Source organism: Hypomesus transpacificus, chromosome 11 (genome assembly GCF_021917145.1).
Source record: "Hypomesus transpacificus isolate Combined female chromosome 11, fHypTra1, whole genome shotgun sequence".
Lineage (NCBI taxonomy): Eukaryota > Metazoa > Chordata > Actinopteri > Osmeriformes > Osmeridae > Hypomesus > Hypomesus transpacificus.
Genome location: NC_061070.1, coordinates 18,187,026 through 18,213,732, shown reverse-complemented (window position 1 = coordinate 18,213,732; position 26,707 = coordinate 18,187,026). Strand labels below are relative to the sequence as shown.

The 26,707-nt window shown below is 48.9% G+C and overlaps 1 protein-coding gene across 1 annotated transcript in view; it reads right to left on the bottom strand.

Moving 5' to 3' along the window:
- The window catches only part of wdr11 (WD repeat domain 11), a 51,238-nt gene that overhangs the window by 15,094 nt on the left and 9,437 nt on the right, over window positions 1–26,707 (bottom strand). The window contains exons 11-19 of the mRNA XM_047029012.1: window positions 19,392–19,476; window positions 13,514–13,620; window positions 9,578–9,653; window positions 8,622–8,730; window positions 8,021–8,139; window positions 7,789–7,936; window positions 5,933–6,039; window positions 4,330–4,444; window positions 2,962–3,133 (exon numbers count right to left, since the gene is read on the bottom strand). Of these exons, the coding sequence (XP_046884968.1) occupies window positions 2,962–3,133; window positions 4,330–4,444; window positions 5,933–6,039; window positions 7,789–7,936; window positions 8,021–8,139; window positions 8,622–8,730; window positions 9,578–9,653; window positions 13,514–13,620; window positions 19,392–19,476 (1,038 nt within the window). The remainder of the gene's footprint in view (window positions 1–2,961; window positions 3,134–4,329; window positions 4,445–5,932; window positions 6,040–7,788; window positions 7,937–8,020; window positions 8,140–8,621; window positions 8,731–9,577; window positions 9,654–13,513; window positions 13,621–19,391; window positions 19,477–26,707) is intronic.

The window sequence follows — 26,707 nt, the reverse complement described above, 5'->3', positions numbered from 1 at the left end:
CACATGCACTCTTCACTTGTGCTACCCCATGAAACACTCATACACATGCACTCTTCACTTGTGCTACCCCATGAAACACTCATACACATACACTCTTCACTTGTGCTACCCCATGAAACACTCATACACATGCACTCTTCACTTGTGCTACCCCATGAAACACTCATACACATGCACTCTTCACTTGTGCTACCCCATGAAACACTCATACACATGCACTCTTCACTTGTGCTACCCCATGAAACACTCATACACATGCACTCTTCACTTGTGCTACCCCATGAAACACTCATACACATACTGTCATCAGTTGTTCTTTAGCACTGTTGTACTGATGTCATGCCAATACATCTTGAATTAACACATTCAAAATATGTCATTTGAATTAGTAATTCATTACTTTAGAAGAGATAGAGAAGGAAGGGGGAGAGAGAAAGAAGGGGGAGAGAGAGCGAATAGGGGGAGAGACAGAGAAGGGAGAGACGATTTTCAGTGTGCACTGAAGTTTGTTTCAGTGCACCCGGGAGTTCGTTTCAATGTGGCCAAAAGTCTGTTCATTGCAAAAGGGAGGTGGCCGAATCCCAATACTCCCCATTCCCCTTCCCCCTTACCCTTAGTTTTGTGCGTTCCCGTGAGAGCTAGTGGTGTCCCAATACTCTTTTGGAGTTAGGGGAAGGGCTAAGACTAAGGGGTATACACCCCTTAAAACCAAGTAAGGTAGGGAGCTTACTTGAAACCTAGGGCTATGTGAAAACTGCGCGACCGGCAACAATGGCGACCAAATCATCCAGAGAGTCCGATAAATGTAATATTTTCGGCTTAATTAATTGATAAAAAAATTATGACAGTCTTGTTTTGTGCTATATACAGTCATGAACATATATATTTGCAACCATTTTCCTAATTGAAACGTTTCAAATCGCTAGTTTGGTACGCTAATGTTACAGTTTTGAATTGCACAACAGTCTCGCATTTCTTTGACTAGCATGTCTACAGTTCTAAGTAAACTCCATTAGCAGCGAATTTCGTTTAATATCAGTGCATAACACGACTTGCTTTGGAGATATCGATACGTGCTAGATGACGTACCTGTAACCAAGTGGCGTCCCATTTCCTAGGGCTATGTAGCCCTAGGCTCTGTAGGAGTATTGGGATTCGGCCGTAGAGCCTACTTTTTGCCAAATACCTCAACATGTTTGCTGGTTCAGATTTGAAAATATATATAGGACAGGTTCTTTTAACATTAGCAACGCCTTCATTTGATCGCTGTGAAGATAGAAAGAAATCTTTGCAATCAATCAAAATCCAGGACCCTCTTTTCACGGCTTTTCCTAAATAATTCATCATCCAGTTATAAAATCACAAGGAAAACCTTAATTCAACCAGTTGGCTCCTATTTTTTGTTGTTAAATTGCTACTTTGCAGTCTGCGATTTATTTCTGTCTTTCAAGGATCGCTCCTCGATTATCTCAGCAGATGTCACAGAGACTTGTAGGCTATTCAAAATATAAATAAGATTAAGTATATTTATAGCATAGGTATAGCCTACTTTATATTTAGCCTAATTACCTACCAAATTAAAACAATAATTCTATTGTGTATTTTCGTTTCATATATAGCCTAGCGTAAAACGCATTTTTCATGTCTTCACGTGGGCCCTACCAGCTTAAATAATCATCAGGCTTATGAATTGAAATCATTCAGACTCTGCGTTTTGATTTGATTTGTCTAATGGATCAAACATGCTGAAGAATTTGGCAAAAAGTAGCTCTGCCCTTAACGATGAACAGACTTTCGGCTACAGTGAAATAGACTTCCAGGTGCACTGAAAATCGTCTCCTCTCCCACCTGCTCTCTCTCTCTCTCCCCTCCCTTCTCTCTCCCCCCTTCTGTCTCTTTCCCTTCCCTTCTCTTCTCTCTCTCCCCCCTTCTCTCGCACCCCTCCTTTCTCTCTTCCCATTCTCTCACTCTGTCCCCCCTTCTCCCCCTCTGTTGGAAACATTGAAGATGTAACTGTTATCCTGTATAATAATGATTCTGTGTTCAGTATTACTTGGGTAAAGAAAGGCCTGAGCCCAAATCTGAACTCTGAGTAAACATTCAAGACCCTGATCTTGGGGCTGAGGACTAAGAAGAGGGGGGTTTGGTTATTTAAGGAGATCCTGTATGACAAAGATTAAAGGTGGAGACGCATGGTCTGGTGACCCTTTGTTGACACTTATGTGAAGGAGCTTTTACGACATCAAGAGATCCTGTTGTTGTGTTTCAATCAGGGTTGATGTCGTAAACACGCACACACTCTAGCACGTACGCACACACGCGCGCGTCAGGTCTATGCAAGGAGCCAATGAAGAAGAGCCATGGGACTTTTGCATGCCTTTGTCTTAACCAATGACTGTAAAGAGCGGGGCTGCTTAAATAGCTAGCTAGCACAACATGCTAGCAGACAAACTTTGTAGCACAATGGCGTGTGATGTTTTTGTCTCCTTGTGGGCCGGCCGCAAGCAATAAAGCTTTCTTAAACTTGTTTACCGACTTATTGTGCAATGCTTGATAGATTAATATTTCTGACACCCTCTCTCCCCCCATCTCTCTCTCCCCTCCCTTCCCGCTCTCTCCCCTCCCTTTTCTCTCTCCCTTCTCTCTCTCCACCCCTTCTCTCTCTCCCCCCTTTTCTCTCTCTTTTAAATTAATGAATTACTAATTAGAATTACTTATTTTCATGTGTTAATTCAAGATGTATTGGCATGACATCAGTACAACAGTGCTAAAGAACAACTGATGAGAGTATGTGTATGAGTGTTTCATGGGGTAGCACAAGTGAGGAGTGCATGTGTATGAGAAAGTTATTCAGAAGTTTCGCCCTCTCTTTCCTCAATTCCTGCTACCTGCCCTGTCCTCTCTCCCCTCCCCTCCCCTCTCTCTCTCTTTCCTCCCCTGTCTTCTCTCCCCCCCCCTCACCGGTCAGGTCTTGCTCGTCCATGCGGTAGCTGGCAGACTTCATGGCCATCTCCAGCACACGGATGCAGCCGTCATCCGAGGCCAGGGTCACCTTGTCTGATGTGCACCAATCAATGTCCAGGATACGGTAGTTCACGTTCCGACCAATCCGCAGGCTACTCACCATCTGCACCTGTGGGGGTTAGAGGTTATTAGTAAACTCAGGGCGGGACTACAACATAAGAATAGTAGTTGTGGTTGTCCTTAATCTTTGGTGGAGGTGCTAACCCTAACTCTAACCGTAACCGCAGAGTCCTTCCTGAGTTGTCTGCTACTAGGATGCCAGGATGTGTGAGGTGGGTCGGGGGTGTGGGCATGTGGGTCAGGGTCTGGGCAGGTGGGTCAGGGTGTGTGAGGTGGGTCAGGGTGTGGGCAGGTGGGTCAGGGTGTGGGCAGGTGGGTCAGGGTCTGGGCAGGTGGGTCAGGGTGTGTGAGGTGGGTCAGGGTGTGTGAGGTGGGTCAGGGTGTGGGCAGGTGGGTCAGGGTGTGGGCAGGTGGGTCAGGGTCTGGGCAGGTGGGTCAGGGTCTGGGCAGGTGGGTCAGGGTGTGTGAGGTGGGTCAGGGTGTGTGAGGTGGGTCAGGATGGGGGCAGGTGGGTCAGGGTGTGGGCAGGTGGGTCAGGGTGTGGGCATGTGGGTCAGGGTGTGGGCAGGTGGGTCAGGGTGTGTGAGGTGGGTCAGGGTCTGGGCAGGTGGGTCAGGCTGTGGGCAGGTGGGTCAGGCTGTGGGCAGGTGGGTCAGGCTGTGGGCAGTTGGGTCAGGGTGTGGGCAGGTGGGTCAGGGTGTGGGCAGGTGGGTCAGGGTGTGTGAGGTGGGTCAGGGTGTGGGCAGGTGGGTCAGGGTGTGGGCAGGTGGGTCAGGGTCTGGGCAGGTGGGTCAGGGTGTGGGCAGGTGGGTCAGGGTGTGTGAGGTGGGTCAGGGTGTGGCCAGGTGGGTCAGGGTGTGTGAGGTGGGTCAGGGTGTGGGCAGGTGGGTCAGGGTGTGGGCAGGTGGGTCAGGGTCTGGGCAGGTGGGTCAGGGTGTGTGAGGTGGATCAGGATGGGGGCAGGTGGGTCAGGGTGTGGGCAGGTGGGTCAGGGTGTGGGCAGGTGGGTCAGGGTGTGGGCAGGTGGGTCAGGGTGTGTGAGGTGGGTCAGGGTGTGGGCAGGTGGGTCAGGATGGGGGCAGGTGGGTCAGGGTGTGGGCAGGTGGGTCAGGGTGTGGGCAGGTGGGTCAGGGTGTGGGCAGGTGGGTCAGGGTGTGGGCAGGTGGGTCAGGGTGTGGGCAGGTGGGTCAGGGTGTGTGAGGTGGGTTAGGGTGTGTGCAGGGAGAGGTTTGAGGACGGTCTCACCTCCTTGGTGTCCCAGACCTCAGCTCCGTCTGTGTACATGACCAGCAGCTTCTGGTTGCCCTTCCCCGGGGCGAAGCGAATCTTCTTTACCCAGCCTCGGTGGGTCGGGATGCCCCTGGAGGAGCAACACCAAGAGGTTCCTAATGGACACTCTCACTGTTCACACACACATACTGTACAAACACACACATACTGTACAAACACACACAAACTCATACTACACGCACACACACTGTACACACACACTCATACTACACACACGCACACAGTACACACACACTCATACTACACACACGAACACTGTACACACACATACACACTCATACTATACACACACATACTGTACACATACACACATATTACACACACTCATTCTGTTAACACACGGTAAAAACATTAAAGTTAAATGCAAACTGTGCCCCAACAAAATACTACTGCCAAAAACTCTTGCTCTTGTTGGTTTATTGTAACTGTCTTAAAAGGAGGTTTAATTGTAACTTGTCGAACTACATGCTCTTCTTGTTCTTCCCTTTGGGACTTTTTGGGTTTCAAAATGTATGCTTTATGTTTGGCTACCCGCAATGTTTGGGGCTATCTCGTTGTTATGATCAGTGACTTATGCACTTTTGTAAGACTCTCTCTTGGAAGTCGCTTTGGATAAAGGCGTCTGCTAAATGCATAAATGTAAATATAAAAAACAGTACCTCGAACTTGAAATAACACCTCGAAACTGTATACAAAGAAACAACGCTGGAAACTAGCAAAACTTTAAATAGCAATGGCGACCCATTGCAACAAGTGGCTGCTGGTTCATCATCAGCCAAGCAGACAAAGTTTGATAATGTAGGCCTTAGGGTGACACCAGCAGGGTTCAACAAACTGCTGGATATGTTGTGGAAGACATGAGGCCATTGTCAACAGTCGAGTCGCCTGCATTTAGCAAACTTATCAGCAAAATACCAATCATCTCGACAAGGATAAGCATTCACTACCCGATCGACAGACATTTACGGCTGACTTGGATAAAGCTTACGACGAAATGAAAAGAGAGCTCAGAAAAACCATAGCTGGCATTGAATATGTAGCCACTAGAGCAGATGTATGGATAGCTAACAATAAAAGTTTCATGGGGGTGATTGTTCATTGTATTAACGAATCAACCTTAAAGAAACACTATTTTGCATCTGTACTGTGTCGAAAATGTTCTTGCTAATTTTTCACAAAGTAAAACTCGCTACTATTAAAAGTAATAGTAAAAGTTATATACTAAGTAATAATATTACTTTGTACAGAAAGTAATAATGTAACTTAATCACACTACTCTTAATGAACAGTAGTAAGTAATAAGTAATATAATACTTTTGAGTAACTTCCCCCAACACTGCTGTACACACACATACTACACACACACACATACTGTACACACACACACACACACATACTGTACACAAACACAAACACATACTGTACACACACACACACATACTGTACACACACACACACGCACATACTGTACACACACGCACATACTGTAAAACACACACGCACATACTGTACACACACAGACAGACACGCAGACGGAAGGAGAGGGCAGGTGAGTCACCTGGACAGTCGGGCCTTCAGGTCCCAGAAGTTGAGGTTTCCGTCCACGTCACCCAGGACGAGGGTGTCTCCCTTCCACGCGATGCAGGCGATACTCCCCATGCTGCCCTGCAACACCCACAGCAGCAGGCCTGAGCAGCTTAACCACCCTCTGAACCCCCCCCCCCCCCCCCCCCCCCCCCCCCCCCCCCCCCCCCCCCCCCCCCCCCCACAGATCAGTTGAAGGACCCGCACACTACATTTTTCAGACCTTGCACAAAATAAAATCTGTATTATTTTTTATTAGTATTTTAGAAAAAGTATAGATGTTCAATGAGTTGGAAAAATGCGGCGAAGCCAGCCTCATACGTTTCAATGTCACTCTAGGCTACACGCAAGCGTTTAACAAAACGACGACCCTGGCACTCAGCTCAAGCTTTGACTAGCAACAAAAATCAAGAACGTTACCTTTACAGGCGTCCAAAAAAAGAACTTAGCTCAGAGTACTGAGGTTTGCTCACAGTACTGAGGTTTACTCAAAGTACTGAGGTTTACTCACAGTACTGAGGATTGCTCACAGTACTGAGGTTTACTCACAGTACTGAGGTTTACTCACAGTACTGAGGTTTGCTCACAGTACTGAGGTTTACTCACAGTACTGAGGTTTGCTCACAGTACTGAGGTTTGCTCAGAGTACTGAGGTTTGCTCACAGTACTGAGGTTTGCGCTCAAACAGATTTCTATTTGCTCAGTGCGGAAGAAAATTAAAGGGATTATTGGTATCTACCCAACTGTATCTTCACTTCTGTTTGGTTAATAGCATGACAAACAAGTCTGCACCTGACTGCAGACACATGAACAAACAGCCTGGCCAGAGAGACTGCTCAGGTTGGAGCTGAAGAGACAAGTGATAGGTGAAACCAAGAGAGAGATGAATCTGTGGAGGAGCCAAGCTTCAGCCACACACACTTCATATCAACCAGGGTGTTTAGGCAGAGAGGGAGGTGTAAACACACTCAGAGGGTGCTGACTCAGACTAAGACAGCATTAGGAGAGAGCAGTGCGGAGGACTCAGACTAAGACAGCATTAGGAGAGAGCAGTGCGGAGGGCTCAGACTAAGACAGCTTTAGGAGAGAGCAGTGCAGAGGACTCAGACTAAGACAGCTTTAGGAGAGAGCAGTGCGGAGGACTCAGACTAAGACAGCTTTAGGAGAGAGCAGTGCGGAGGACTCAGACTAAGACAGCATTAGGAGAGAGCAGTGCCAGCAAATGCCAACCAGATTACATTTATAGCACAGCTTTATAAACTCACGGTACAGTCAGCATGTGTGAATTCTTTTTAGGAAACTCAAGTGTTTAAGAGTTTTAAATCCAAGTTTCTAGGGATTTTATAGGGATGGGTGATGCCAGAGAGATCCTACAGCATATCTGCTGTCATATTAAAGCAGGATAAAGAGGCTGGTTGGTCGCTCTAGAGGCTTTTAAGTTAAGGCAGAGGTGCCAATAGTTAGTGTTAACAGGCCCACACAAACACGAGAATATACACACACACCCCCCCCCCCCCTCCAAACACACACACACAACAGCCAGAGAAAAAACAAGATGTGGATAGTGGTGGGGACAGTGACTGGGACTGTTCACTTCACGGAGGAGGCATGTTCCCATATGCTTGCCTCCGTTGAACTGTTTTCTTGCCCCGTAATGAGAAACAAAATACCCCCACACATAGTGTGTTTGGCTGTGGAAAGGTGGGAGGATGTGGGCCTAAAATCACAGGAGTTTCTCCCATGATGTTCTGGCTGTTAGGGCTGGTGGGGGATGAACATGTGTGGAGTCAGACTTGGAGAGGGGGGAGGTAGGGAGGAGGCAGTGCGTACGTCTGGGGGGATGCGTGCTCCATCCTTCACTGTGTTTCCCTCCACGGTCATGTGGTACACCTGGCCGTCTGTGTCTGTGAACACAAAGTGTTCCCTGGCTGAGATGGCCTGGCTCGTCTCTGACTTGCTCTCAGCATCCTGGAGAAGGCTGCACACACACACACAGTCTGAGAACTTGATAACAGCCAACAGAGAAGCATGTATGATGACCCCTGACCCGATGACCCCTGACCTGATGACCGAGGACTCCACGCTCTGCTCCGCGTCCGACACCGTCTGTCGGACCATGGCCTCCCGAGCAGCCATCTGCTTCTTCTTAAGACTCTTCAAGTTGTGGGAGGGGGACCACTCCTGTACATACACAAACCTTGATAATTACTCCGTTAAGGATACTTATCAACATGGTAACAGGGGAAAATGCAAGTCACACCCAGCCTACACACACACCGTCTTTACACACACCAACACACACACACAGCCAACACACCCAGCCAGAAACAAATGAATTCAGGCTGGACGCTGGTCCCCAGCAGCATCACTGTAGATGTGGCAGGCCTGGCCAGCATCAATATGGAAATGCAGAAGCAATAAGGGCTTGGAAAGCATGTATTATTAAGGTGGCTGTTCCTCACAGTCTCACTGCTGCAACCTGCACTCTCCTTTAGGAGCCTTTTAGCTGATGATGATATCCAGACCAACCCTTCAACTAGCTCAACCAGCACAAACAACCCCAGGATATGTATGGGCACAACCCCAGGATACATATGGTGACATGTGTGAGTGTGAGTGTGAATGCGTGCCTGTGTGAGTGTGTGTGTGAGTGTGTGCTGTACCAGTGCGGTGACAGTAGGGAAGTTCTTAGCCATCTCCCTCAGCAGGGTGCCAGTCCTCACGTCCCACAGCTCCAGAGGCTTGTCTCTGAACACCACCACCAGGTACTGCCTACAGGGGGCGACACACACATCAACACCACCAGGTACTACCTACAGGGGGCGACACACACATCAACACCACCAGGTACTACCTACAGGGGGCGACACACACATCAACACCACCAGGTACTACCTACAGGGGGCGACACACACATCAACACCACCAGGTACTGCCTACAGGGGGCGACACACACATCAACACCACCAGGTACTACCTACAGGGGGCAACACACACATCAACACCACCAGGTACTGCCTACAGGGGGCGACACACACATCAACACCACCAGGTACTGTCTACAGGGGGTGACTCACACATCAACACCACCAGGTACTGCCTACAGGGGGCGACACACACAACAACACCACCAGGTACTGCCTACAGGGGGCGACACACACATCAACACCACCAGGTACTGCCTACAGGGGGCGACACACACATCAACACCACCAGGTACTGCCTACAGGGGGCGACACACACATCAACACCACCAGGTACTGCCTACAGGGGGCGACACACACATCAACACCACCAGGTACTGCCTACAGGGGGCGACACACACATCAACACCACCAGGTACTGCCTACAGGGGGCTACACACACAACAACACCACCAGGTACTGCCTGGTACAGAGACAGGGGCAGGAACAGAGACAGGGGCAGGAACAGAGACAGGGGCAGGTACAGGGGCAGGTACAGGGGCAGGTACAGAGACAGGGGCAGGTGCAGGAACAGAGACAGGGGCAGGAATAGAGACAGGGGCAGGAACAGAGACAGGGGCAGGTACAGAGACCAGGGCAGGAACAGCTTCGGGCAGGTTTGGAAAAATGTGTATGTATGCAGGGGGGCGACTTACTTCAGATGCGACACTTTAATCATCTCAATGGATGGCTCGTCATTCCCTCGCTCACCTCGGAATGCAAAGCACCTGCCTGGGGAGAGAGAAAGACATGGAGGGAAAGAGAGGTCGAACAAATTAGAGTTCTGGAAAAGTCATGACTGGATCACCAAAGCAACAGTCATCAGCCTTCTGGGGTGATGAGGAGAGTCTCTGGGGGGAGGAAGAGGAGGAAGAGGAGAGTCTATGGGGGAGGAGGAGAGTCTCTGGGGGAGGAGGAGGAGGAGGAGGAGAGTCTCTGGGGGGAGGAGGAGGAGGAGGAGAGTCTTTGGGGGGAAGAGGAGAAGGAGGAGGAGGAGGAGGAGGAGGAGGAGAGTCTCTGGGGGGAGGAGGAGAAGGAGGAGGAGGAGAGTCTCTGGGGGGAGGAGGAGAGTCTCTGGGGGGGGAGGAGGAGGAGGAGGAGAGTCTCTGGGGGGAGGAGGAGAGTCTGGGGGGGGGAGGAGGAGGAGGAGGAGAGTCTCTGGGGGGAGGAAGAGGAGGAGGAGAGTCTCTGGGGGGAGGAGGAGAGTCTCTGGGGGGAGGAGGAGGAGAGTCTCTGGGGGGAGAAGGAGGAGGAGAGTCTCTGGGGGGAGGAGGAGAGTCTCTGGGGGGAAGAGGAAGAGGAGAGTCTCTGGGGGGAGAAGGAGGAGGAGAGTCTCTGGGGGGAAGAGGAAGAGGAGAGTCTCTGGGGGGAGAAGGAGGAGGAGGAGGAGAGTCTCTGGGGGAGGAGGAGGAGGAGGAGAGTCTCTGGGGGGAAGAGGAGGAGGAGGGTTTCTGGGGGGAAGAGAGTCTCTGGGGGGAGGAGGAAGAGGAGGAGGAGGAGAGTCTCTGGGGGGAGGAGGAGGAGGAGGAGGAGAGTTTCTGGGGGGAGGAGGAGAAGGAGGAGAGTCTCTGGGGCGAGGAGGAGAAGGAGAGTCTCTGGGGGGAGGAAGAGGAGGAGGAGGAGGAGAGTCTCTGGGGGGAGAAGGAGGAGGAGAGTCTCTGGGGGGAGGAGGAGAGTCTCTGGGGGGAAGAGGAGGAGGAGAGTCTTGGGGGGAGGAGGAAGAGGAGGAGGAGAGTCTCTGGGGGGAGGAGGAGAGTCTCTGGGGGGAGGAGGAGGAGAGTCTCTGGGGGGAGGAGGAGGAGAGTCTCTGGGGGGAGAAGGAGGAGGAGAGTCTCTGGGGGGAGGAGGAGAGTCTCTGGGGGGAAGAGGAGGAGGAGAGTCTTGGGGGGAGGAGGAAGAGGAGGAGGAGAGTCTCTGGGGGGAGGAAGAGGAGGAGGAGGAGGAGAGTCTCTGGGGGGAGAAGGAGGAGGAGAGTCTCTGGGGGGAGGAGGAGAGTCTCTGGGGGGAAGAGGAAGAGGAGAGTCTCTGGGGGGAGAAGGAGGAGGAGGAGGAGAGTCTCTGGGGGGAGGAGGAGAGTCTGGGGGGAGAAGGGGGAGGAGAGTCTCTGGGGGGAAGAGGAGAGTCTCTGGGGGGAGAAGGAGGAGGAGAGTCTCTGGGGGGAAGAGGAAGAGGAGAGTCTCTGGGGGGAGAAGGAGGAGGAGGAGGAGAGTCTCTGGGGGAGGAGGAGGAGAGTCTCTGGGGGGAGGAGGAGGAGAGTCTCTGGGGGGAGGAGGAGAGTCTCTGGGGGGAAGAGGAAGAGGAGAGTCTCTGGGGGGAGAAGGAGGAGGAGAGTCTCTGGGGGGAGGAGGAGGAGAGTCTCTGGGGGGAGGAGGAGAGTCTCTGGGGGGAGGAGGAGGAGAGTCTCTGGGGGAGGAGGAGGAGGAGGAGGAGAGTCTCTGGGGGGAGGAGGAGGAGGAGAGTCTCTGGGGGGAAGAGGAAGAGGAGGAGGAGAGTCTCTGGGGGAGGAGGAGGAGGAGGAGGAGAGTCTCTGGGGGGAGGAGGAGGAGAGTCTCTGGGGGGAGGAGGAGGAGGAGAGTCTCTGGGGGGAAGAGGAAGAGGAGAGTCTCTGGGGGGAGAAGGAAGAGGACATTCACCGGAAGGATGGGGGGGATGCCTTGAACTCCAAACTCCTAACTCCTAACTCCTGAGTCCTGGTCCTAATCCTAACCTTGACCCTAAAGGTCTTTGGACACTGAGTGCAAAATGTAAAGTTTTTTCGTAATCGTCAGCCTAAAAATGTGGTGGTTCTGAATTGTCGAAAAAACTCAAAAAATGCTGGCTATGGATGCAAAAAACACGGAATACCGATCCTAACTTTTTTTTGACGGACGAAAGTTTCGGAGGCAGTGTGTAGGCATGATTGACATAACGTGAGGTGGTATTTATTTTTTTACGGGCGAACATTTCGGACACGAATTTCAGACTCAGTGTGCAAAGATCTTAACCCTGACCCATCTAGATGTAAGAGAGCCATCCTATATACAGCCTCAGGAACAGCTGAAGAGGTGTGTGTGTGTGTGTGTCCACATGCCTCACAGGCCTCAGGGGCCGGTTGCACAAACAACCTTAAGTTAAGATTTTTCTTAAAGTCAAAGTGAAGGTTTCCTTAAAATATAATCCGTTGCACAAAGCAAGGACATGGTTTTTTTCCTTATCTTAGTCTTATACTTGATGATATGACATAGATAGGTCGCTGTGACATAGATCGGTTGGGTTTTGGCTCAGCCTATACAAAACCTGAGCTGAAAAGGGAAGAGAAACTGTTCAACTGGCTAACTCCACATTTCAGTGCAACAAAGTTTTCGCACTTTTACAAAATTTTCAGGAACTCATTTCACACATATAGAATGTATTGAGAAGCAAATCATGGAATTTGGATCTTTAAGGTACCTCTGACCTCTTCTGTACCGCAACATGGCCGAGTTTATGGAGATAAATTAACCCATCCCACACCTAGCACTCTGCTCCTGTGCTGCAGTCTACACATGAAGGCTATTTATCCGGTGTAAGTAGCTAGACTCACGCCAGTAAATGCAGAGTAGCTGTTGATCTAATTTTGATCTACATAGTTAGAAGAAGTAAACTATTTTTCTCAAACATTACTGTGTTACAAAAATACCTACAAGTTGATATCACCAGTTTTATTGGACTCCCTCCTGTAATTGGTTATCTCTTTTTTAGACATAAGTCAAGTTATCATAGCCTATATATTTTGACCGCTTCACCAAACTTCTTGAGTTTATTTTTGGTGCAATTTTGTCCTACATTTGTTGCCTTTTGTTTGCAGTTATTTGTGGATCAAATTAACTTTTCAGTATGAGCTTTCTTTTGTTGTATTCCTGTAAAAGCACAATATTTTCCTCCTCTGACCAATTAGTTTTTCTTGCTTTCTTTTCTTAATTTTTTTTCGTAGTTCTAGCTAGAGCTAAGTTAGAGCTAACTATCTCTAGCTTTTGTAAGGTGATGCACTAGCGATACAACTGAACAAATGCGGTCTCCGTGGAAACAGTCGAATTTTACTGCTGTGAAATCACGTTCAGTGTAGTAAATCCTAGAGCCCGACCGATAAAGGATTTTTAAGGCCGATGCCAATACGAATATTTGGTGTTTTAAAAATCATATATTCCAATATATCGGCTGATATATGTATATATATATATATATTATTTTTTTTACTCCGATTTTTTTTTTTTTCAGAAACGCATGACAAAACAAACTGATTTCCCCAACATTAGTTATTTGTAGTTTATATTTAGTCATTTTTAGCAGACGCTCTTATCCAGAGGGACTTGAAGTAAGTAACCCTAACCCTAAAAAACGTAAGGTGATTTGTGCAACCGGCCCCAGGTAATGACAGAGCAGCACAGTCTGAACAAAACACACTCAAGTCAGAGAAACACACTCAAGTCAGAGAAACACACTCGACTGGGAGAGAGGAGATGAGGGGTCTGAGTTTGGATCTGGGAAGTAGTGGCTGTGTGTGTGTGTGCGTGTGCATAACCCTATGTGTGTGTATGTAACCCTATGTGTGTGTGTGTGTGTGTGAGTCTCACCTGTGGGTAAGTCCACATGCTGGAGCTCATTCCTCACCATGCCCATGTTGTTGGGGGCAGAGGTGGCCACAGACAGGAAGCTGGTGAGACTCACCCATTCAATTCCCCTGTGGAAGGAACACACACACATACACACACACATTGAGAACAACTTGACTTATGAATGACTGTGTTGAAGTTCTCACCAACACCAGCACAGTGAGGAGGAACAGCATGGGACAGCTGTGAGTCAATGGTAAACACACATGCAGATGAGATGCTAAGTAGCCCTGCCCTGCTGAAACAGGGTGGTTAGAGAGCTCATTACCATACAGATCTCTGTCTACCTATCACATTCGAGCTCATTACCATACAGATCCCTGTCTACCTATCACATTCGAGCTCATTACCATACTGATCCCTGTTTACCTATCACATTTCAGTTTATATCTCCTCTTAATATGTAACAGCAGACTGCCCTGCCAGGTCTGCAGGGAGAAGAAGCAGACACACACCTCACTTTGTAAGGAGAGGATTAAAGCTGACACCACTGTCTATCTGTGTGTGTGTGTGTGTGTGTGTGTGTGTGTGTGTGTGTGCGTGCGTGTGTGCGTGCGTGTGTTTGCATATACACACATATACATTAGAACAAGTGTGAGCCCTCAGTGGGATGTCAATGTGATGTGAATGAGAGCTGACAGGTAGATTCATTCTAGGATGTTGGAGGGGGAACCGGAGGGAATCGTTTTCTACTGATACTTAAGATGAGCAAGAAGATAGCACAAGCCCTCTAGTATCAACCATCCAGTCATTCATCCATCCAGCATCATCCATTCATCCATCCTGCATCATCCATCCAGCATCATCCATCCAGCATCATCCACTCAGTCATAAATCCAGCATAATCCATCCAGCCATTCATCCATCCAGCATCATCCATCAAACAACTGTGAAAGTTTGTTTGCATGTGTTATAGAGAGCAGCTTCTCCAACTAGAAAATGCATTTCCTGCTGAAAATGCGTTGGAATGCTGAAATCTTAAATTATTTTGTTTAAATGGCTGAAAATACAGAAATGAGAAAATACCTGCAAGCTGAAATTAATTTTAAAAATGTGTGACTCACTCTAAAGAGGCAGTGTGGTAGCTGAACTGCATCATCTCACAAAGCTAAGTGCTTAAATACAATGCGGGAGAATAAGTTTGAACGTTGTGAAGCAATCAATGAAAAAGTAGAATTTCAAGAGGCAGTGTGGAAGCTGAACTGCATCAACAAAGCTAAGAGCTTAAATAGCCTACAATGCGGGATAAGATGAAAGTTGAACTGTTAAACAGAAGAAGTAGGCTAGCTAGTTGTAACAAGAATATTATAGTTTTAACAGCTTAAATTAGTTGGGATAGTAATATCAGTAGCAGATGTAGCCTATCATTGAGTGCGTTTACTCGGCTTTCTTAGTAGGATTCAATATGTTGATTGAATGAAACATACAACATACAGGAAGACACGGCGACACTTTTTTGCAGAAGGATGATGGTGCAAGTTTTGTCCGTGGAGCATACAACGATTAATAAAAAAAATCATGTAGAGGTGTTTAAGTAATCGCATAACTAATTACTAGGGATGGGACGCATGGCACTGACGCATCGATGCTTGTGTCGCAAAAACAATACGCACAGTTTCGAAAAAGTGGTTTGGTGCTTGTGTGAAATGACGATGTCACGTTATTGATGACGTTCAATGCTTCAGACGTCACAAACTGGTTCAAAGTTGTGGCGCACTTCTAAACCTTAGTGATGGGAAGTTCGGTTCTTTTTGCTGATTCGGTTCTTTGAATCTCGTTCAGTAAAATGAACGAATCTTTTTTCGAGTCATTTGTTCATTTCAGGGGGGGGGGGGGGGTTGGGGGCTATACGTCCACTGCAAAGGACGTATAGCCCCTATACGTCCACTGTAGGTTAGTGCATGACATGTGCACCAGCAAATACTATTTCAAAATAAATTCCTGCATTAAAATAATGTATCATGAGGTTGTATGATTTGGTCATGTATTATCACACTAGCATTTAATTATCACGTCAAACAATTACACTGCACTAAACTGTAAGTGTAAATGTAAAGTGAAAATAACAAAACCAGTCAGTATGATGACTTGAGCGAATATCATTCATTCACGTCTTACTAAAACAGCGGCCACGCGAAAGGGAATAAGGAAACTGTTTCCTCTACTAAAAAATACAATGCGGGTCACGTGAAAAAAGGATCCAAAGACTCGTAGAAAGACCGAGTCGGGGAAGGAACTAATCATTCGTTTCCTCTAGCTACAGAGCCTATGCAGGTCACGTGAAAAATGATCCAAAGACTCGTAGAAAGACCGAGTCGGGAAAGGAACGAATCGTTCGTTTCCTCTAGCTACAGAGCCTATGCAGGTCACGTGAAAAATGATCCAAAGACTCGTAGAAAGACCGAGTCGGGAAAGGAACGAATCGTTCGTTTCCTCTAGCTACAGAGCCTATGCAGGTCACGTGAAAAATGATCCAAAGACTCGTAGAAAGACCGAGTCGGGGAAGGAACTAATCATTCGTTTCCTCTAGCTACAGAGCCTATGCAGGTCACGTGAAAAATGATCCAAAGACTCGTAGAAAGACCGAGTCGGGAAAGGAACGAATCGTTCGTTTCCTCTAGCTACAGAGCCTATGCAGGTCACGTGAAAAATGATCCAAAGACTCGTAGAAAGACCGAGTCGGGAAAGGAACGAATCGTTCGTTTCCTCTAGCTACAGAGCCTATGCAGGTCACGTGAAAAATGATCCAAAGACTCGTAGAAAGACCGAGTCGGGAAATGAACGAATCACTCGTTGAGAGGACTCGTTACTCCCGAGTCCTTATAAGGATTCGTTCAAAATGAACGAATCGTTCACGAACGACACATCACTACTAAACCTTAGAAGAGAGAAAGAAACCAGTGCTTGTCGTCTTAATAGGAGGCGAACACTACATTGGCAGAAGCGCAAACAGTTATTAATAGAGTACATAGTTATTATTAGAGGACGATTAGAGAATTATCATTAGCAGACGAGAAGTAGGTTATATTAGCATAAGAGTATAGTTCAGCAGCAGAAGAGAAGTAGGTTATATTAGCAGAAGAGTATAGTTCATTAGCAGAAGAGTAGTATAGTTGAGAATTATTAGCAGAAGAGCAGAAAGTAAAGGACGATAGAGTATGAATGCTACCGGAGTAAGAGAGCGATTCCCCTGAACCCTGTTATGGTACACTGCCTTTTTATATTGCACAAGCACACCCCCACTGTCCCCACAAGTATTCCCCCGATTCACAATACATATCACATATGTAAGGAATGAGACAGCTATAAGCAGAGTGTTTGTGTAAGCTACCATTCTGTATCAGCAGCCATTTAATACTTCCATACACTTAAGCATTCTACCGCCCTTATACTGTTTGCAGAACATTACAAAGTGTGGTGCAGACCAGTAACGCTACATCACAGTAAAACATATTTATTGTATGAAAATTACACAGTTCTCAAATACACATGTATGGTTTTAATGAATGAACACGAAAATTAGACCATCAGTAGCCTTACAAAAATGAACGACATTGAATAATTAACGAGGCTAAGTACGACAGAAACTACTGGTACATCGCATTCAGTTGGTTTAAACGGCTGCTATAATTTTAGCTGACCACTAGATGTCACTGTGCTCTCCAATTTCAATGAGTAGAACAAAACAGTAGCCTACCATTAGCATAGTAGTTAGTAAAAGAGATATTAGCAGCATCTGCAGAATTAGTAGTTGTAGTAGTGGCATAAGATATAGCAGTATCATTAGTGGTTGTAGTTGTGTTGTGGTGCTCTTAGTCTTTTAATGAGAAGTTGACTGAAAAGCTCGTCTTGTGTCTCCACTAATCAGCTAATACCAATCACCTGTGCAAGAGACTTGCGCGTGTTTGTGTGGTTGTCACGGTGATGGTGCAGCTATGGCTGCTAATGCGCTGAGGGCAGAGAATACCAGAAATTTTGCAAGAATCCACACCTCAAACAAGTTAACCTAGACGCAAAACTATACGTCCAATCCAAAAATAAAAATATTTTCCGAGACCCAAGACTCTGCCGAAACCAGAGATGTCCTTTATATGTTTGTGCGTTCAGAAATAAGACTATAACGGCAGTTTATAAATCTTGTTATTTTTTGTTTTCTGTGACGAATTTGTCACCACATTTGCATTGGACTCTATGGGGCGAGAGGTGGACCTTGTCTCGCTTTCGTGGGGCTCTGAACAAATGTGTAAGTCTTTTAGATTCCACAGACAACTGTCTACAACCATCACAAAATTAGCTATCTATTGATCCAAAAACGAAGCATGAAGAGCGAAAACTGTGGCAATGGTGGCAAACTAGAAATATGTTTTCAACGACATCCGAAGCTCCCCTCCGCTCTAAGCGATTCAGTCTGAACTCAGGGCTTTCTCGTAAACACCCATGTAAATCTCAGAAACGGTTTGAAAAAGTCACGAAACATAATCAGTGATATAAAAAAAAGTTGAATAGATATCAAAAAGCTGAATTATGTAAAAATAGTTTAGGGTTTTGTCAACGTTTTAAAGTTTAAATGGTGGCTCTAGCTGAAAGATTGAGGAAGAAGGAGGATTTGGAAGTTGAAGAAGTTTTAAGAAGTTTGAAAGGATTTGAAAGAAAACTCCATTGGAAACCCATGTTAAAATATTATGAATATTGATTTATATTAATTCAACCATAAGAGGTACAAAGCTGAAAAGTCATAGCGCCCATGGCCTGAAACTGCTGAATTTTTTGATAGCTGAACGGTTTTAATAGCTGAAGATTTGAAGGCGCTGAAAGGTTGGGCGGAAGAAATAGAAGAAGTTGAATAAAGATTCAAAGAACAATACTTGGAATGCTGAAGCAGCATTCCAACAATTAAGAAGACTTTGTGCCTCTGCTTGGATGGATGGTGTTTTCTCCGAATCAATCTCTTAACGACATATTTGATTCAATCTAGCACTTAATTAATCACAGTGAAATAGTTTCTGTGTTGGTGGGAGAATGGAAGGTAACAAAGCAAGGTATGCTCCCTGTTGGTGTTCTTCCCTGATGTAGACCACAAACCTAACCTAACCACCCTGGTGTAGACCACAAACCTAACCTAACCACCCTGGTGTAGACCACAAACCTAACCCTAACCACCCTGGTGTAGACCACAAACCTAACCCTAACCACCCTGGTGTAGACCACAAACCTAACCTAACCACCCTGGTGTAGACCACAAACCTAACCCTAACCACCCTGGTGTAGACCACAAACCTAACCTAACCACCCTGGTGTAGACCACAAACCTAACCCTAACCACCCCGGTGTAGACCACAAACCTAACCCTAACTACCCTGATGTAGACCACAAATCTAACCCTAACCACCCTGGTGTAGACCACAAACCTAACCTAACCACCCTGGTGTAGACCACAAACCTAACCTAACCACCCTGGTGTAGACCACAAACCTAACCCTAACCACCCTGGTGTAGACCACAAACCTAACCCTAACCACCCTGGTGTAGACCACAAACCTAACCTAACCACCCTGGTGTAGACCTCCACTGGTGTAGATCCCTCGCTACAGACCCCCCACCTGCTACAGACCCCACCACCACCTGCTACAGACCCCCCCATGGTGTAGACCCCCCTGCTTCAGACCCCCCCCCCCAACTACAGACCCCCCCACCTGCTACAGAGCCCCCCACCTGCTACAGAGCCCCCCACCTGCTGGACTACATGTTAGCATCAGGGTGGTCCTGGTACAGGTGCAAGGGAGGATGTTCTGTGTGTGTATTAGTGTGTGTGTGTCTGGGGGGGGGGGAGGGGTCTCACTTGACTTCACAGGAGTGGACGCTCAGCTCCTTGTGCAGCAGGCCGCTGGTCAGGTTGTACACCAGCACTGATCCATTACTGGTGCCTGAGGAGGAGAGACAGACAGAAAGAGACAGACAGACAGAGGGGCGAGTACCCCCAGTTTCAGTAATCAAGCTGAGAGGTAGAGAGGTGCAGTGTGACAGCCCTCTCAGCTCTGTAATCAGAGCCTCATCTCTCCATGACCCTCACGCAGCAGTTAGAGCCTAGCTACCGTGAGACCCTCCAAGGGACTCACAGCCAGTCTGATGGGCCTGACCACACAACTCATCAACACAATAATAGAAGGTTCTTGTTGGAAATTCTTGTTGGAAATGAACTAAATGTTGGGAATTAAGATCAAACTAGGAGATTGTAAGTAATGACCTGAGAAAAACATAGTCCTACAAACTGAGTGACTCATATAGCCAGCAGGTGTGCCATGTGCCAGCCCTCTGCAACACTGCTAACCAGGCACCCAGCTCCAGCTGCTATTACAGGAGCTACTTAATGAAATCTGATAGCAGCACTCGAGAGAGGAATGGAAGCCGGGATGAAGGAAGGGAGAGATGAAGGCAGGGATAGAAGTGATCCTAACTGGACATATGGATATAGAAGTGATCCTAACTGGACATATGGATATAGAAGTGATTCTAACTGGACATATGGATATAGAAGTGATTCTAACTGGACATATGGATATAGAAGTGATTCTAACTGGACATATGGATATAGAAGTGATTCTAACTGGACATCTGGATATAGAAGTGATCCTAACTGGACATATGGATATAGAAGTGATCCTAACTGGACATATGGATATAGAAGTGATTCTAACTGGACATATGGATATAGAAGTGATTCTAACTGGACATATAGATATATAGGTGATTCTAACTGGACATATGGATATAGAGGTGATTCTAACCGGACATATGGATATAGAAGTGATTCTAACTGGACATATGGATATAGAAGTAATCCTAACTGGACATATGGATATAGAAGTAATCCAAACTGGACATATGGATAAAGAGGTGATCCTAACTGGACATATGGGTGTCAGATGGCTGAGCGGTTAGGGTTAGAAGTGATCATCACGTCTCCTGGAGCCTTACTATGTTGGTCTCACGGCTCAGGAAGTTTTCTGGTCAATTCAATATCTTCAATATCTAGGGAGTCAGGTGGCTGAGTGGTTAGGGAATCGGGCTAGTAATCTGAAGGTCGCCAGTTCGATTCCCGGCCATGCCTAAATAACGTTGTGTCCTTGGGCAAGGCACTTCACCCTACTTGCCTCGGGGGGAATGTCCCTGTACTTACTGTAAGCCGCTCTGGATAAGAGCGTCTGCTAAATGACTAAATGTAAATCTTCAATATCTTCCTTTCAGCAGGACCTGCTCTTTCTGCTTCCCAAATCCATTAAAGTCCTCAAGCTGAACTGGCTTGATTTAGACCAGGGGTCCCCAAACTTTTGTCTGCGAGGGCCAGATAATTTTCCTTTCTTTAATGTGGGGCCGGGTCGGAACAGAAAACTACTTGGGCCGGAGTAACTACCCGTATTATTGTGGAGATTTTATTATGATTTTAAATGTATTTATTAGTGCTGTCAAACGATAAAATATTTAATCGCAATTAATCGCATTAATGTCATAGTTAACTCGCGATTAATAACAATTAATCGCACATTTTTGTCTATTCTAAATGTCCCTTGATTTCTTTTTGTCCAATTATTTTTTCTCATTTTAATGCTTTTATCAACATGGAAAAGTGGATCGGATTGCTTGGTGCAAATGTTTTTTTAAATTGAAAATAACATTGCAATCGCCTGGCTTTGACGACGGGGCAGAGAATTCGCATCAGCTGTGTGCTTTGCCATCAGGTAGTATTTCAGACTGGACGTGCTGCGATGATAGCTCAGTTCACAACGACAAAACACACAGATCACTTTACTCTTGTCAATGGGACCATTTGGCAACTTTTAATAGTAAACTTTGCATTCAGAATCTTATTGGCATCAATTTCGGCGTCTCGCGCTCGCCATCTACGCGAAGCGTAAAGTTAGCCAATACTCTTTAGCCGGCTCGCAAGCCCAAACAAGTGTGTGCAGCGTACCTGTTGTTTTGTTTCCGGTGTAGCTAGATTCGGTGTGGTGTTGTAGTTTTTCTAAAGTCAGTAGTTGTTGCAACAGCATGTGAAAAAGATTACAACAATTGCTGGGCCAAAAAGAACGTTAATCGCGTGATAAAAAATGTACGCCGTTAAATTGGGTGTGCGTTAACGCCGTTAATAACGCGTTAAACTGACAGCACTAGTATTTATAATGCTAGATTCGTTTATTACTATGTAAAGCACCGTACATTCGTACATATCACAGCCTATTAAAAGAGCATTATTAATATTGTAAATAACTTTTTTCATATTAATTGCTATTGAAATCAAAACATCTACTTATTAAAAAAATTAAAAAAGAGACTGGCATTGTTCAGAGGGCCGGTCCAAATGCGTTGGCGGGCCGTAGTTGGGGACCCCTGATTCAGACTATAGAATGATGCCTTCACTTGCTGTGGAAAACAGTTCAACAATGAAAGCTCGCCAGGGCCACCATGGCAGAAGAATCAGATCTGCTGCAGCAAAATGACTAGGTGGTGTTGTGTCTATGTTTGCATACCTGTGTGTGTTCGATGTGTGAGAGTGTGTGTGTGTGAGAGAGGGGGGGGGGGGGCGTTAGGGGGTGTAGAGAGCCCTGTACCTTCCTCTAATAGAGCTGTCAGGCCCCAGATTACAGCTTCTCAGAGAGAATGCTCAGACAGGCATGGCCGTAGGTGTACCCAGCCTGTCAGACAACAACAGGCATGTTGGGGGAGGGAGGAGGGGTAGGAGAGTGATGGGGTGGAGGGAGATGAAGGGAGGGAGGAGGGGTAGGAGAGTGATGGGGTGGAGGGAGGGAGTGGAGAGAGATGAAGGGAGGGAGGAGGGGAGGGGTAGGAGAGTGATGGGGTGGAGGGAGTGGAGAGAGATGAAGGGAGGGAGGAGGGGAGGGGTAGGAGAGTGACGGGGTGGAGGGAGGGAGTGGAGGGAGATGAAGGGAGGGAGGAGGGGTAGGAGAGTGACGGGGTGGAGGGAGGGACTGGAGGGAGATGAAGGGAGGGAGGAGGGGAGGGGTAGGAGAGTGATGGGGTGGAGGGAGGGAGTGGAGGGAGATGAAGGGAGGGAGGAGGGGAGGGGGAGGAGAGTGATGGGGTGAAGGGAGGGAGTGGATAGAGATGAAGGGAGGGAGGAGGGGAGGGGTAGGAGAGTGATGGGGTGGAGGGAGTGGAGAGAGATGAAGGGAGGGAGGAGGGGAGGGGTAGGAGAGTGACGGGGTGGAGGGAGGGACTGGAGGGAGATGAAGGGAGGGAGGAGGGGTAGGAGAGTGACGGGGTGGAGGGAGGGACTGGAGGGAGATGAAGGGAGGGAGGAGGGGAGGGGTAGGAGAGTGATGGGGTGGAGGGAGGGAGTGGAGGGAGATGAAGGGAGGGAGGAGGGGAGGGGGAGGAGAGTGATGGGGTGAAGGGAGGGAGTGGAGAGAGATGAAGGGAGGGAGGAGGGAGGGGTAGGAGAGTGATGGGGTGGAGGGAGGGAGTTGAGGGAGATGAAGGGAGGGAGGAGGGGAGGGGTAGGAGAGTGACGGAGTGGAGGGAGGGACTGGAGGGAGATGAAGGGAGGGAGGAGGGGTAGGAGAGTGATGGGGTGGAGGGAGGGACTGGAGGGAGATGAAGGGAGGGAGGAGGGGAGGGGTAGGAGAGTGACGGGGTGGAGGGAGGGACTGGAGGGAGATGAAGGGAGGGAGGAGGGGAGGGGTAGGAGAGTGATGGGGTGGAGGGAGGGAGTGGAGAGAGATGAAGGGAGGGAGGAGGGAGGGGTAGGAGAGTAATGGGGTGGAGGGACCAGAGGAAGGAGGTATGAGGGGAGGGAGCAGGGGAGGGCAGGTGAGGAAGACTGTCTGATGAAGAGAAGGGGGAGTAGTGAGGAGGAGGAAGACCCCTGCCTTCAGTCTAACTTGAATGGGTCTGAGAATGGCAATTTCAACCCCCAGTGCTTCAAACATCCAACTCATCTGCTTTATTTGAACCTCACAGGAAGGTGTAAAACCGCCTGGCTTTCCCAGGGTGCTTTTACACTGTGAAATAACGATCCAAGAATCCTTAGGGAGTGAGCAGTGAAACCTGATCCCAGGAGACTGTAAGCTCTGTCTAGCCTGGGTTCAATATTGACCGGTCTGCACACATCGATTGGGTGCTGCGGTAAATCTCTTCCCCCTAACTGGGAAATAGGAGGGGAGGAGGAAGACGAGGAGGAGGGAAGGAGGGGATGCTGCCAATAATTCCCCAGAAGGCTGTTAAAGGCAGCCCCCTGAACAGGAAATGTTATACTGCATCATATACTCCAAGTCATTGGGGTCACTTGGAGGGAAACAACAACAAAAAAAAACGCAAATGGATGGGAACATTCATTTTTTTTTTTTTTTTTTTTTTTTTTTTTAAAAAAAAAAAAAAAAAAAAAAAAAAACGCAAATGGATGGGAACATTGGTGGAGGGGTTTGCGTGTCCTAGTGATCCTGGAAGCTATGTTGTCGGGGGCTTCATGCCCCTGGTAGGGTCACCCAAGGCAAACAGGTTCCAGGTGAAAGACCAGACAAAGAGTGGCTCAAAAAACCAACCATGAAGAAATACAACAATGGTTCTCAGTTGCCCCTGCCCGGAAGCGGGTCACCGGGGCCCCCCCCTGGAGCCAGGCCCGGGGGTGGGGCTCGATGGCGAGCGCCTGGTGGCCGGGCCTTTTCCCATGGGGCCCGGTCGGGCACAGCCCGAAGAGACAACGTGGGACCCTCTTCCAGTGGGCTCACCATCCGCAGGAGGGGTCATGGGGGTCGGGTGCAGTGTGAGACGGGCGGCGGCCGAAGGCGGGGGCCTTGGCGGTCCGATCCTCGGCTGCAAAAGTTAGCTTTAGGGACGTGGAACGTCACCTCGCTGGCGGGAAAGGAGCCTGAGCTGGTGCGCGAGGTAGAGAGTTTCCGGCTAGATATAGTCGGCCTCGCCTCGACGCACAGCGTGGGCTCCGGAACCAGTCTCCTTGAGAGGGGCTGGACTCTCTTCCACTCTGGAGTTGCCCTTGGTGAGAGGCGTCGAGCTGGGGTGGGAATACTGGTTTCCCCTCGGTTCGGCGCCTGTACATTGGGGTTCACCCCGGTGGACGAGAGGGTAGCCTCCCTCCGCCTTCGGGTGGGGGGACGGGTCCTCACTGTCGTTTGTGCTTATGCACCAAACGGCAGCTCAGAGTACCCACCCTTTTTGGAGTCTCTGGGGGGGGTGCTGGAAAGCGCTCCTCCTGGGGATTCCCTCGTCCTCCTGGGGGACTTCAATGCTCATGTGGGCAATGACAGTGAGACCTGGAGGGGCGTGATTGGGAGGAACGGCCCCCCCGATCTGAACTCGAGTGGTGTTTTGTTGTTGGACTTCTGTGCTAGACACGGTTTGTCCATAACGAACACCATGTTCAAGCATAAGGGTGTCCATATGTGCACCTGGCACCAGGACACCCGAGGTCTCAGTTCGATGATCGACTTTGTAGTCGTGTCATCGGACTTGGGGCCGCATGTCTTGGACACTCGGGTGAGGAGAGGGGCGGAGCTGTCAACTGATCACCACCTGGTGGTGAGTTGGCTTCGATGGTGGGGGAGGACGCCGGTCAGGCCTGGCAGGCCCAAACGTAATGTGAGGGTCTGCTGGGAACGTCTGGCGGAACCCTCTGTCAGAAGGAGCTTCAACTCCCACCTCCGGGAGAGCTTCGATCATGTCTCGGGGGGGGCCGGGGACATTGAGTCCGAATGGGCCATGTTCCGGGCCTCCATTGTTGAAGCGGCTGACCGGAGCTGCGGCCGCAGGGCGGTCGGTGCATGTCGCGGCGGTAACCCTCGGACCCGGTGGTGGACTCCGGAGGTGAGGGATGCCGTCAAGCTGAAGAAGGAGGCCTATCGGACTTTATTGGCTGGTAGGACTCCAGAGGCAGCTGATGTGTACCGGCAGGCCAAGCGGAACGCGGCTTTGGCGGTCGCGGAGGCAAAAACCCGGGCATGGGAGGAGTTCGGCGAGGCCATGGAGAATGACTTCCGAACGGCTTCAAAAAGGTTCTGGACCACCATCCGGCGGCTCAGGAGGGGGAAGCAGTGCTCTGTCAACACTGTATACGGTGGGGATGGTGCGCTGCTGACCTCGACGGGGGACGTCCTGGATCGGTGGAAGGAATACTTCGAAGACCTCCTTAATTCCACCAACACGCTTTCCGACGTGGAGGCAGAGTCTGGGGACATCGGGGGGGGCCCTTCTATCTCTGGGGCTGAGGTCGCCGAGGTGGTTGAAAAGCTCCGCGGTGGCAGGGCCCCTGGGGTGGATGAGGTCCGCCCGGAGTTCCTTAAGGCTCTGGATGTTGTAGGGCTGTCTTGGTTGACACGACTCTGCAACATCGCGTGGACATCGGGGACAGTGCCTCTGGACTGGCAGACCGGGGTGGTGGTTCCCCTCTTTAAAAAGGGGGACCGGAGGGTGTGCTCCAACTTCAGGGGGATCACACTCCTCAGCCTCCCTGGGAAAGTCTATTCAGGGGTCCTGGAGAGGAGGGTCCGTCGGATTGTCGAACCTCGGATTCAGGAGGAGCAATGTGGTTTTCGTCCTGGCCGTGGAACAGTGGACCAGCTTTATACCCTCCGCGGAGTCCTGGAGGGTACATGGGAGTTCGCCCAACCAGTCTACACATGTTTTGTGGATTTGGAAAAGGCGTTCGACCGTGTCCCTCGGGGGCTCATGTGGGGGGTGCTCCGAGAGTACGGGGTACCGGATTTCCTGATCGGGGCTGTCCGGTCCCTGTACGACCGGTGCCAGAGTTTGGTCCGCATTGCCGGTAGTAAGTCGAACTTGTTTCCGGTGAGGGTTGGACTCCGCCAGGGCTGCCCTATGTCACCGATTCTGTTCATTACCTATATGGACAGAATTTCTAGGCGCAGCCAGGGTGTTGAGGGGGTCCGGTTTGGTGACCTCAGGATCGGGTCGCTGCTTTTTGCGGATGATGTGGTCCTGTTGGCTTCATCGGGCCGTGACCTTCAGCTCTCACTGGAGCGGTTCGCAACCGAATGTGAAGCGGCTGGGATGCGAATCAGCACCTCCAAATCTGAGGCCATGGTAATCGACCGGAAAAGGGTGGAGTGCCATCTCCGGGTCGGGGAGGAGATCCTGAACCAAGCGGAGGAGTTCAAGTATCTCGGG